The following is a 13,745-nucleotide window of genomic DNA, read 5'->3' as shown; positions in this document are numbered from 1 at the left end:
CCCAGACTCTGAGATACTCCGACGAATCTCGTCAAGTATCCGAAACATAATCAACTACAGACAATGCTCAACGAAAACGCCTCGCTAGATCACTAGGTTGAGATAGCTCGTGGCCAATCATACTATTTTAACCATATCATTAGAGTGACAAGCATGGTACACTTGGTCATGTGTTTTACTAAATAAATGTGATAATACGGTTGGCCTTATAGTATTGTCTACTCTCCAGTCCCCAATTGCAGTGCAGATGGCTGATTTTTATGCACTTGGCAATCATTTTTGCATGTTAAACGTCATATTACAACTTTGCAGGGTGTCAACTGTCTGTGTTTTGGTTTGTAATCATATTGAATAGTGTATTCTGGTCAGACCTATCCAAAGAAATCGGAGACAAAAGTTGCAATACTCCAAAATTCTCCGAAAAAATATATGTAGTAAACTCCGAATCCGCTCCGACGCTCATCCTGTTCCATAACAAACTCGTTGTGATGTTAACGCGAAATCCGACCCGATTGCGCTAAACTAAAAATGAATGGGCAGGCCTACTTTGAAATTTAGTTGTGTTTTAGTATTTAAGACACTTCTAGTTGTGGTTCTTGTTTCGAAAGTTTTGAGTCGATGTTGTGTCGACCGTCTTCGTAGCAAATGTCATTTCCAAATCCGTTAGTGGGCGCTAAAGAGCTCGATACTCACCGTTGACGTCATGTTCGTTTTCAAGTCTAGAATTGGATTTTTTGTTGGCAAAACCTATTCACGGACAGAAACATCCACTCGCCATTACTATTAGTATTTTGCGTCACAAATTTATACAACAATTTACAGTACATTCACTCGGCGATTTGCGTCATAATGTGGAGTTCTATTGTGATGAATAGTAAAAACAATATTGCGACTTTTGAGCAAAAGCGACTCACATGATGTGGTTTTTACACTTCCGGATGTGTCAAGCATTAGCCTTTCACCTTCGTCGTAATATATCAGTCGAATCGGCATTGTCTCTCGATTGAGTTGTTTGGTGCTTATCTCCTATTGCGGTCATGTGCTCCACAACAATGACTTCGTAATCATCCGGACGACTTCAACACTCTCGCGCTTCCAACATCACAATCTCTCGTTTGACGATTGCGCATGTTTTATTTGTTCTGTATTTGATATTTTTAGAGGAATCAGTTTCCAATTCAACTGTCCTTTATTTCTATCTCGCTTTTCTAATCATTAATTGTCTGATTTTAATCCTGATTATTTGATTATTACTGTTCTACTTTCCTAGTCGCTTGCCTTTATATTTTCCTCGTTGCCATCGAGCAACGGACGAGCGAACACTATTGCGAATCTCGATCATGCATCTTCGTGTTTCAACCAAAGCCTTGTTCTATTAGGAGTGCTTGGTTGTGTTATATTTGAATACAAGACTGATATGAAAGGTTCGCGAATCCAAGAGCAGATTCAGCTGAGCAGACAGGATTCGACGCCAGCTAAATCGGCACTCATATACATCGGGGTGTCGAAACAGCGTGCAACCCGATCTTTGTCTTTGCTGCTGGCTCCACCATTACCTGGGCTTTTTAGTGAGGTAGGCGATGAGAAGCCCATCATAAACCTTCGACGCATAGAAACTTTACAGGTCGAGACTGGAGCCAACTTGCTACTCTCTCGATTCAGTCAAACCTGGAGGTTAGCAGCCATCCTCTTTTGACAGTTTGGTATAGCATCAACTAGCGAACGGCCATACACTCTCTGCTTCCAAGCCAGACTAGTACAAACTACGGTATCAATATCTACTACGGTATCAATATAGTTAGTCGACGGTCAACGAGCTGATGGTTTTTGACTAAAAGTTCTATAGTTCTAGCCGCGGATTTTGAAACGGTGAGTTGTTCCAGTTGCGCATTTTGAAAACCCAGTAGTTTGCGCAAGTCTATGTCTCAAACCTCCCTCAGTCTTCACACCAACCCGGTAATAATGATAGTCAACTGTTTATTGTAATATTTCAAAAGCACTACAATACTGGCTGGTCAGCGGTCGATTTCTTCTGTAATTTCGACGCGTAGAGCAATACGTCTAATCGTCAACAGTGTACAGAATATAATATACGATTTCTATAGACAACGATTGCATCTATATAAACTTCACAACATCGATACATTGAGAACTAATTCCAGTTTTTCTACAAAACCAGAGCTCATTTCCCGACTTTCTTGTCGTAGGTGCCTTGGCCTTTGTAGTTTCCGACAAAGCCGGAATTGTCGGACAGTTCTTCTCGACCAGCGATGCCTGAAAGTATACGTTTGATGTCGGATTTCATGCAATTTACAATGTTTTGCAGATATTTTTTGCTACATTTTGATTTATGAATATTTAAAAGTTGGATTTCTCGTACCTTTGCCTTTCCCGGAATCGTCGAACCGTTCTTTGTGAGCTCCCGTGTATTGCGACGTGTCTGTCATCTTTGCAACGCCACCGGTCTTCGAGGTTTTCTGTCGCAAAAATTTACATTAGTGATAGCGACGGCTTGTCAAAATAGAACGTGTTTATATATCAACTGTAATAGCAACACGTGAAATGATTAGTGATTCACGTTAAATTTTTCAGCCATTTTATGCTTTTCGGAATGCTCCAAATATCCTTTGCCCGCAGTTGCACTACTTGATCGAATAGTTGTGGTTTTAAACTACTTTTTACTTGACAGTTTTCATTTTTTGGGTAAAACTGGGACTACAGTACTCCTACTTCTACTTACCAGCTTTCATTTTTAGGTCTAGAATACTTCTTATTTACTTACTTGGAAATCACTACTTTTACTTGTGTCTGAGTAGAAATTTACGACTTTACTTCTACTTCTACTTAAGCCTGCAACGATGACTACTTCGACCACCTCTGATTTTCAAACTATAAAATAATTCTTTATGAATAAACATAACTATTTTTCAGCAAACTGCAGAGGTACTTCTACTTGACGATAATGACTTCTGTGTGTGTGTGTGCTGTGTAAGCAGGGTACTCATGTCCTGGGTGGCTTTGTCTTTTATGAATCTGTTAATCGAGCCTCTCATATATGCTTATCTGTATATCGCATTTCTCTCAACTGCACTTTTATGTTATGTTTATGTTTATGTTTATGTTTATGTTTATGTTCTTGATTTGCAAGATCGACAGATGAACATTCTCTATCTCTTTTCTAACCCAATCGTGACGTCAAGAACTCACCGTGACTCCTGTATTTTGCGGCCCTTTTCCAGACACCAAATTCATGGTGTTCTGCACTTTGGCCGGGTCGCCTTTAAACCTCTTTTCGGCGAGTTCAGTCAGAGCAGCTTTGAACTGTTCGAAGGTGATCACGCGAGCACTTTTCGCCCTGCAGAAAAAAATTGCATCTGAACCGCAGACTCAATTGCCGTTTTAACAAGACGGGATGCTGATCGTATATGCCAATGATGATGATGATGTTAAACAAAATACCATATGATCAGAGGGAGTGCCGACGACGCCACCCAGAGGCTAATAATTTAACAATCGACTTACATGTTATACTTACAGATCCACCAATATTACGATACGTAGCTTTTTAATATGTTAGATCGACGTGAAAAACGTTATAATACCATTATATCTGCAAATAGCCCTAAGAAATGATAATAATATGGGTAAACAGGCGGGATGGACAGACGCTACTCACTTGACTTTACTGAACATGATGTCGACGTCTGTCGATGTCACCTTCTTGCCATCCATCACTTTGCAGTCTTTGCAGCACTTCGAGAAATTCTTCCCGTCCATCTCCACTTTCTTGCCGGCTCCCGGCTTGCCGTGGGCGGCAAACTGCTGAAAGCTTTGCTCAAGCTCCTTCATGTCAACTCCGTCTATGTCACCCATGATTTCGGATTATTATACAGTAAAAGATTTTCTGAAAAAGATAGTAGCATTTCAATATGCTTAGTGTGCAAGCCTCCTCTTTACATCGCCAAGGCCCATAGGTGAGTGTCTGATTTCTTCAGAGACTACACCAAGTCGTTTCAACACCTTCCTGTCTTTTCATTGTATCGCAATCTTGTGGTGTATTGATTAGATAACAATTTAATAATAAACTGAACTAATGAACATTAACTACAAATCAGTATGAGTATGGTGCGTGTGCTGACCTTCAGCCCCGGTTAAGAAACACCGGTCTAACGCTCAGTCGCATGATAGCTTCCAAGCTGAAACAACCGGAAAGCCGTTACCATGACAATTATGTTTGCACTCGACTATTGATAGCAAACGAACAGTGTTCCCAAAAACACCTAATTTACCTCAAGCTGCATTAAATATTAACGAACAACACCACCTGAATAGAGGAAAATATAGCAAAGATTATGCAGCAAGACGAAACCTATATTGATTACTCTGTTCACGAAACCTTCTAGGCGAGTAACAGCTACAGAGACTATAGCACGAAGTCCATTCGCAGAACGTACAATGTTGTCAGCGTCAATAAAAATCGATCAAATATTCTTTACAAAGCATCGGTTGTTGGTTTTGCCCCGCGTCACTGTCATTATAACATTTCTATCGCGAAAAAGCCCAACCCTATAGTTTGTTAGACTCAGCGATATATTATGCCAATTGCCATCACTCAAATTCTTCGTAGCCTCACGACTAAGGCTTGGCAAAATCGATTACCCGACGATCCGATTCTGAATCGAGTATTAGGGTTAAAATCGAGTATCTGTTGACACCGTAAGAATGGAATATGTACATTTTATGCGACCTCGATGGATATATAATGCCGGTTCTACAAAAACCTGAAAGATATTTGGTATTCGGTCTACCTCTACCACACCTCTGCTCTTTGTGACAATGCTCTTAACACAACGTGCGTACCTTTGCTTTACAAGCTTCGCATGTTGCAATTAAGGCTGGGCACAATGATTCGAGTACTCGAATCTGAATCGAGTAATTATTTTAGTGATTCGAGTCGAGTAGCAAAATACGATTTTTTCGAGTATTATATATATTATATGCTACTCGCCGCTGAAAGGTTATTTTGTTAACGAGAGTTATGGTTTGATACTATTTTTTACTGGGAAGCCTTATAAAACCTTGATTGCATACGAAACATAGTACAAAGCTACAGACGTTACTGGAATTAACACATTTCCGAAGTCACCATCCTCCTACAACATTGTCACAAAGTGCAATGAAATCGGTATAGGGTCGAAATAATACCAAAGTATCTTTAATGTGATAGATAACAGGCATTATATTCTTTGCGGTGGCATAAAAGGTATATATTGGAACCGTGACATCTTATATGCTGTTATTACTTAGTGGTCATATACAAAGATCTAGGAAAATGTGGCTAGCCCGTGGCTTCGCCAATGCGCCGAAACGGATATTTTAATCAATAACTCCCCAAATTTCCCGGCCAGGTTCATCAAAATTTTGGTTGGCCTCGCAAGATCACAAAAACTGCCTGGGTAATTTAGTTTGTGATGATAACATACAACTAATTTCGAAACATACAACTAATTTCGAGGACTCTTGCGGGCCCATCAAAACCTTCTCGCGGGCCACGGGTTGGCCGCCCCTGTTTTAAGACTTCCGCAATGGAAATTGACGGTATCATTTCAGTACTCGAAGAAATTATCTCTCACTACTTGACCCAAGAACTCGAATAATTGGAATTAACACTTAGTTCAGATCCGAGTACTCAAATCATTGTGCTCACTGTCCATCGGCCCTCGACAGTTGCACATATATACGCTCGAGATCAAAAGATATTCTCCATAAAATAAGTGTTGTGTTTCTTCATTCCGATGCAAAAATACTGCTGACACCATCGATTCAAACAAGAATTACTTCCAGAACGTTCGTTCTCGGAACGACGCCGCTAATCCTAGAAATACTGACCAGTCGCATTCCGAGAAACAAGCTTTTCGTGGAACATCCTCTCGTAACCTACACAAAGCACGCGCTCAAATCTTCGCGCTATTGTGTACTGACAATGGAACAGCGTTACAATGCCACTCGATAATTTTAACTACGACGTCATTCTTAATTATAAGCGTGGGACGATCGGTCAAGCTAACCTCCAGACCTCGACTATAATCAGATAACAACTAGCTATTCGTGTCGATTCAATAGTGTTAGGATTGGGATCTATTAATCAAACTAGACACAATCACGACTAGAGCCAGAAGATTTCTGAACCGATGCCGATAAAACTGATCACCAGCACTGATATGTTCCGCGATATTCAAAATATACAGGATCTAGCTTAATACTCATTTCCAAAACTTCAGAGCATTTTATTTGAGCAACTCAACAACCGTTGCTATGCTTGGGCATGAAATAAACTGTAGAAATGTTGCACCTGGACACTTGTAAACAATAGGGTACGTTACCATGCGTCCTCTTTTAAGCGAATTTGTCCCCTTTTTTGACATTTTTGCAAATGTCATCGGAGGACGCCCAAATGTCCTCTTTTTTGAGATTTTGTCCCCTTTTTTGAGAATTTTGGTTCAATATAGGGTAAAATTCGACTGAGACACGGTAAATCAGCACTGGAGTAACGCTCCGGCGGCTATTTCGGGAGTTGAGCAGGAAAGATGACCTTTTTTTAATCAATCAACGGATTATGTGAAAGAAAAACTGTATTAGGGAGTTGAGCCGGAATTTTTTTTTTTAGACAACCAACCACAAAGTCGGGAAAAATTTACCATTTTTCCTGATTTTACTCCAGTATTGTAAGTCTGAAAATTTTGAAAAAGTGTCCTCTTTTTAGATTTCCAAAAGATGGTAACCCTTGTAAACAATAAGAAATGGATGTGTAGCAGTATTGTATAGCAATCGCATAGATTATAGTTCTCTGACTCCGTACTATACGATGTTGTGACTTCACGAAAATTGCAGACAGTATGTTGATAATATAATCGGATGTGTCATTTTCGACAAAGATGACGGCACTCTTAGCGAAAATTGTGTATTCTACACCAGTGGTTCCCAACCTTTTTCGGTGTCAGGGTCAAATTTAGAATTTCAGAGTACGGTCGAATACCAGGGCAGTGAAACGGACCCAAAATAGTCATCAAATATGAAAATTGGCATTGTTCCGATCAATCGCTTGACGCCATTGGCCATCGTTATGATGATCTTTGTGTTGCTGCGCTCCCATTGTTCAGAACAATCGACCTTTGGTGGCTATTTCGGAGTAGTTTTTTTGCCCTGACGAGATTTCAGTTTGTATATTTGGAATCAGTGCGACACTATCTTTCGATAAAGACCAGACCTACCAAACTATTCGGACGCTTCGGTCGTGAGCTATAGCATAGGACTACCAATTATGCTGCTTTTGGGGCGGTTTAGTAAGTTGGGTTTTATCGCCTAGACGCGCGATCAGCGCGAGGTGCGAAAATTTTCTGTAATTCATGATTAAATCGGTCAATATAATCGGGAATTGCATATATGTTGCCATCAATTTTTCTCCTCTCTCTGCTTACGTAATCAGTTTTACAGGTAGAGCCGAGGGAGGTGTGTTTGAAAAGGTAGGGCCCCTCAATAATAATTAAACATCTTCGGGCGTATACCCGTTGGATGGAACGAAACAGCACTTCGTCAGCCTCCCCCTCCCCCCCAAACAAAATTACTGAAAATTAATAGGCGTCGGAAGATAACTCTTGAACCCAAAAACCGCGTTAAATGATACACGAGTGGTTCTCAACCTGGGGTCCACGAATCATTTTCGGGGGTCCGCGAAGCCTCAAAATAGTTGATAACCTAATTTGCATTTTCTAAATTCGGAAAATCACGAGGCAGTTTCGCTTCATTACTAATAAAACTCCAGAGCTCACATCAACAGAATGACAGTCTGAGATAAAATATCCTACTGTGCACACTCATTGTAATTGCTAAATTGCCGATAGAGATGTTTAGAGATGTTAAGGGATGTTTGTTGGGGATTGTGAAAAAAAGTTGGATGAGTGAGGTCAATCACCGTGACTTCGAAATGTTTACAAAAATCCATTTTCTCCGGTGACTGTGATAATATAACCATTTTTCCATAATTACTTCAAGATAAGCTGCGAGACAGAAATAACCAAGCTTGACGATATATATGTTCAATTCATTGAAAAAATTGTTTGTCAACTTTGGTGACATATTTGTTGCGATAATACCCAAATGTGTCGTCCGAAACGTGACTCGTTATTAATACATTCGCCACCGCACCTCTATTTGTGGAAATGCAGATTTTTGTCACTCGTCAATATCATATCCAATGCGCGAATTTTCAAGACACGACCATGTATTTCAAGAAATGCAGTTGCGGAATTCGTTTGGAAGAAATAGAAGTGCTATATGAACAGTATAATCTTATTTTCAAGAAAATTCATTTTGTTGCTGTTTATCACTACAGTTATCATTTGCACAAGATGGACGACGATTGCACGATGATTGAGCTAAATTTGAACTGAAACTTCGTGGGGGTCCGCGGGGATCCGTGACTGTCCGAAAGGGGTCCGCGAAGACAAAAAGGTTGAGAACCACTGGGCCACTCTTGTGAAGAAGTGTGTATTGCCACCCGTGTACCATCGTGTGCCATCTTTTGATGTGAATGAATACACATTACACAGTTACATATACCCTTTTCGCTACCGGTAAATGGACAGCGTTACAACAGTAATATCACAAATTTGTCGTAAAACTTTCATTTCACTGAATCCGAATGTCGCAAGTCACAATCCCTACATGCAAGGGCGAAGCCGAATCTGAATAATCCGAAAAGTATTTCGGGTAATCAGTGTTACAAACATGAGATTCTGAATCTGTACCGGTCTACCAGCAGCTGTTCGATATCCGTTCTGCTACTTGATTTACGCACCTAGCAGAGTGTCTTACAAGCGTATAGGCCTATACCATATTCACATGACTCGTCCTCACCTTACTCCTTACAACCTCAACATTGCGTAAGAATCGGTATTCAGAAAACGAAGCGAGAGAACGACTTGAGCTCGACTGTAGTTGTACTTTTGTAGTTATATGGTATTCAATGCAGCGTTGGGATGACTCGAGTCATGACTTGACTCAAGTCAGACTCGAGTCACCTTTTTCGCATGACTTGACTTGACTCGATTCACTTTGCTAAAATGACTTGACTTGACTTGACTTGACTAGGAGTATCAGAAATGTGGATTGACTCGTGACTCGCAGCAAAATTCACGAGTCAATTTCAAGTCATCAAGTAATCGGTGTCGATAACAATCACTGTATCTTGCATATGTTCGGATTGTTCGCGAAACGCTGGTGTAACCCGTGAGAGCGACAAATCATTCAATGATCGTGCGTTTCACTGAGGCTGGATTGTTCCCTCACAAATAAATTGACCTTAAACGAAGTGTGATCGATGCTTACAGCTTACGTTGTCGTAACTCTGGTAGTAAAGTGATAAAGTAGCAAAATGTCTAATTCCGTTCTCTGTTTTTACCTTAACCAATAGACCTATTGTTTTATTGAAATTGAATTCGAATATAGTTTATACAGTCATCAACCATTGGCGGAAGCTCGAATTGTATCATATCTATTTGTAAATGGGTAATGTATTGCTTATTATCAGTTCGTTTCTCTATTCTCTATTTTGGCTGGTAACTGTAAACTGTGGCTAGGCACTTACGTAGATTAACAGTTCTACGTATATGTGAGTGATAAAGCGCCTTTAACTCTATATTCGTTCATCGGTTCGAAATTAATGACCACTCAAACTGTATTTCAGACAGAGCAAATTGCAATGACGTAATCATGCCTCATACATACTTCCAAAAGGCAACTTGACTTGAAATGTGACTTGACTCGTGACTTGACTTGACTTGACTCGACTTGACTCGAGTCACCTGCAAAAATGGAGTGACTTGACTTGACTCGAGTCACATTTGAAAATTGATTGACTTGACTTGACTCTAGTCAAAATGTGCAATGACTCGAAATGACTCGAGACTCGAAGGTAGTGACTTGATCCCAACACTGATTCAATGACGATCTGAGGTTGGAGTCGATCTCAAAATGCAGCGCTTGTGCAAGCGTTTTCCGAGTCAAGCCGTTAACAGACTTTTTTACGGTTTGGCCGTGAATATATTGTGGAAATTTCGCTGTGAGAAAGTTTGGTGCCTGAATTCACGATTTCAACTGTAATATATAGCAATTTGATAAGAAGGAAAACATGTTCAAGCGCCGTATGGCATCATCGTTGGCTGCGTAGGCTATTCCCAAATCGGCGGACATTTTTCATCAGAAAAGCTTCCAATGGATTCGCGAAAGCGGTTAATTCCTCACAACGCACTGTTTTATCATTTAAATATGAAACGTAGCATCAGGCAGTGTTGGGATCAAGTCACTACCTTCGAGTCACGAGTCATTTCGAGTCATTGCACATTTTGACTTGAGTCAAGTCAAGTCACTCGTATTTTGGAGGTGACTCGAGTCAAGTCAAGTCACGAGTCAAGTCACAGTTCAAGTCAAATTGGTTTTACAAACTATGAGAGATGATTCAAAGTCATTACATTTTGCTAGCTGCGTGAAAGACAGATGTATTGGTTATATATATCTTGCATCAAAAACGAGTATAACGTCTATACATGCCAAAGGGCGTGGAGCAGCTAATAAAATATGTGAGGCAAAATAAAGGATCGAATACGAATACTCGAGAAGTTGAAACATTATTGATATGGTATAATAGGGCCTACACTACCCATATACACATCCGTGAGAATATAAACGCATAAACTATATTCGATCCATTCAAATCATACAAGGGGGTCGGCTAAGGGGGGCACTGCACGATGTAAGCCGTCTAAGAAACAGAGATACGTTTGCTCTTAGATTATACTACTGATTGCACATGAACGTAAGCTGTCATCAGTTCGTTTTCGGTTAATTTATTTGTGATGTAACAAGGGGAGCAACTGAAAGGTACAATCAGTCAATGACTGGCTGCTCTCACAAGTGACACATGCGTATCGCGAATAATCCAAACATATGCAAGATAGAGATTTAATCGACACCGTTTAATTGATGACTTGAAATTGACTCGTAAATTTTGGTCCGAGTCACGAGTCAATCCACGAGTCACGAGTCAAGTCAAGTCATACGAAAAAGTTGACTCGAGTCATGACTCGAGTCATCCCAACACTGGCATCAGGACAAGTAGAAACAAATGGAGGATGCGGAATGTTACTGAAAAAAAAACACACAAGCTGTGTACAATAGCGATCTTCCAATCCTAACAAGAACCTAATCCGCGGCGATGCGGGCAGATAATACGGCGCCTCAGCAGACAAATGCAATACACAAATGTCAAATGGTAGATGACCTGGCGCTTCATGAATATACGCATTGTTAAAACATCGCAATGCCGGTAATAAAACCGTCCGTCCCCGTGTATGACGGAAATATCAACTACGCGGCACCACTACCCATCATCATAGTAATCCAGTAAATAACTTGTGCTCATGCCTGAAGACTTTAGGATGAAGTCTGATGTTTCATTATTTGAAAATATTTGCTTTGGCTACTATGTCAAATAGTCCTTAAATTGTTATTGAGCTTTGGGATATTATATATCTTTACCGATTTGAAAGGAATGGTATGCTATATGCGGCGAGCTATACTTGAATAGTTTGAGCTATATGTTGATAGGGTTGCCGGTGAACCCAGCCCTCGGTAAACCCAGCCCTCGGTAAACCGAGCCTTACAAACCCAGCCCTCGGTAAACCCAGCCCTCGGTGAACTCGGCCCTCGGGAAATTTTGTATTCACAAGCGTGCGGGGGAGATAACGCGACGCTCACATACTCTACTTGTTTGTTTCGGTGAATTCCGTCCCTGAACAATTTTGAATAAAAAATGCAGCTTTGCAGCTCGTGGCCTTTGGGTTGGGGGAGGTGGGATATTAGGGTTGGTGGAGGTGGGATATTAGGGTTGGTGGAGGTGGGATATTAGGGTTGCCGGAGGTGCGATATTAGGGTTGCCGGAGGTGGGATATTAGGGTTGCCGGAGGTGGGATATTAGGGTTGCCGGAGGTGGGATATTAGGGTTGCCGGGGTGGGATATTAGGATTGGGGGAGGGGGGATATTAGGGTTGCCGGTGAATACAAAATTTCCCGAGGGCGGAATTCACTGAGGGCCGGGTTCACCGAGGTCTGAGTTCACCGAGGGCCGAGTTTGTAAGGCTGAGTTCACCGAGGTCTGATCGATATGTGAACGTGACGTTCTTTCCCGCGCTTGGCGCTCGCGCAATCTGTGATCTACGCAATCCGTGATCTGATCACGCCGTGACTGCGTGATCTACGCATGCCCTGACCTCCTTACAAGATCGACAAATCAGTTGATAATAACAATATTAGTTTAATAATTCATAATAATACTTGTTAATACACTTAATTACAAAAGTTCCCGAGGGCCGAGTTCACCGAGGGCTGGGTTTGTAAGGCTGGGTTTACCGAGGGCTGGGTTCACTGGTAATCGTTGATAGCATGGGGTAGTGATTACAGATAGCACGGTGATATTTCGTCTTGATAGCACCTGACGGATTCGGATATGATTCGGACCGGATTTGGCACAATTTTGAGACAGTCGGATAGGATTCGGATTATATTGCAGATTTTGTTTCGGATATAGCTGTAACTTTGCTTCGGATATTCCTGGATAGTTTTGACCAGACGTGACTTTAATTTTAAATCAAAAGAAAAATCGTCAGGTCGACAACCAAAACGGACAGTGTATACACAGACACCTTAGGACTAGTAGCACTCTATAAAGTTGGCAAGTCAAATGTCCAAGCAAGTATAAATCAGTCAACTCTAGGCCTAGCCTTGAGAAGCTAAGGAAGGCGGTAATATCAGTTTAAAAGCCGGGATTTAGCCCACGCCCTACCGAGCAAGAAGCTGGGCGCTTTACCATTGTGATGTCTCGACGATATCATGTAGCACAGTGACGTAATTGGACTATATATCAAATATTATTGGCCGATCGCTGGATTGCCGACCGCGTTTAGCAACGGATTGATACTGAAGTCAATTGAATGTACTAAATACTAACCAGATCGAGTAACCGCCCGATGTCATGACACTGGAGAAGAAAAAGACATTGTTCGCGCCATCTGACCACATGTTTCCTCGAAAATATCGGTTAATATAAATCTTGTGCGCAATTTCACGGGGGAGATAGCGCAATGTTAACGATAAGCACCCACGAATCTGGCGGATCCGGTTCGATTCCCGTCGGAGGTTCATCTGGGCTCCTCTTGCCCCGCCTTACCGTTATTACGGCGCTAGAAAAGCCCAGAAAAAGACCCGACGAAAAGGAAGCACTCACAAAGAAAGAACTATAGAGAGGGCCGTGGATTCAAAAAGATCAACATCGAAAAAGAATTATTGTTACATCGGGCACTCTAGGCCGAGGTGGATGTCAGTCTTAAAAGATCGCAACTGCGTGTCGTTCGATATCCTCCTATCTGCCATATTTTCAGTTGCCTTTCGAATCGCACAAAGCATTTACCGATTTATGTATTAACTGATACAACTTTCTGTATCACTAATCATCGTAACTACGGGCCTTATAATACGAGGGAGGGCACCCGACATGCCCAAATGGCGCGCGTTCACATTTTTTGAAAGGGCCACTGGGGTATTATTAGTATTATTCAAGTTCAAGTTCAAGTTTATTCATAAAATTTTATCACTTCAAAACATCACGAGACTGCAATACAATGAATGATAGG

At 41.2% G+C, this 13,745-nt stretch overlaps 2 protein-coding genes across 2 annotated transcripts in view; one reads left to right on the top strand and one right to left on the bottom strand.

The window, feature by feature from the left end:
- LOC145442493 (terminal nucleotidyltransferase 4B-like) overlaps positions 1–13,745 on the top strand; it is a 129,722-nt gene that overhangs the window by 85,583 nt on the left and 30,394 nt on the right. The window lies entirely within an intron of this gene.
- Positions 1,961–3,938, bottom strand: LOC145443189 (tubulin polymerization-promoting protein family member 2-like). Its single transcript, XM_080321179.1, has 4 exons — positions 3,677–3,938; positions 3,208–3,355; positions 2,381–2,477; positions 1,961–2,274 (listed from the first exon to the last, which is right to left on the bottom strand). Exons 1-4 carry the CDS (start codon positions 3,871–3,873, stop codon positions 2,183–2,185), a joined length of 534 nt encoding a protein of 177 aa, XP_080177305.1. The 5' UTR covers positions 3,874–3,938; the 3' UTR covers positions 1,961–2,182.

This window comes from Botryllus schlosseri, chromosome 7 (genome assembly GCF_051294905.1).
Source record: "Botryllus schlosseri isolate E-star chromosome 7, Bs_hap1, whole genome shotgun sequence".
Taxonomy (NCBI): Eukaryota; Metazoa; Chordata; class Ascidiacea; order Stolidobranchia; family Styelidae; genus Botryllus; species Botryllus schlosseri.
Note: the sequence above shows the minus strand (reverse complement) of the source record. Positions and strands in the feature narration are given on the sequence as shown.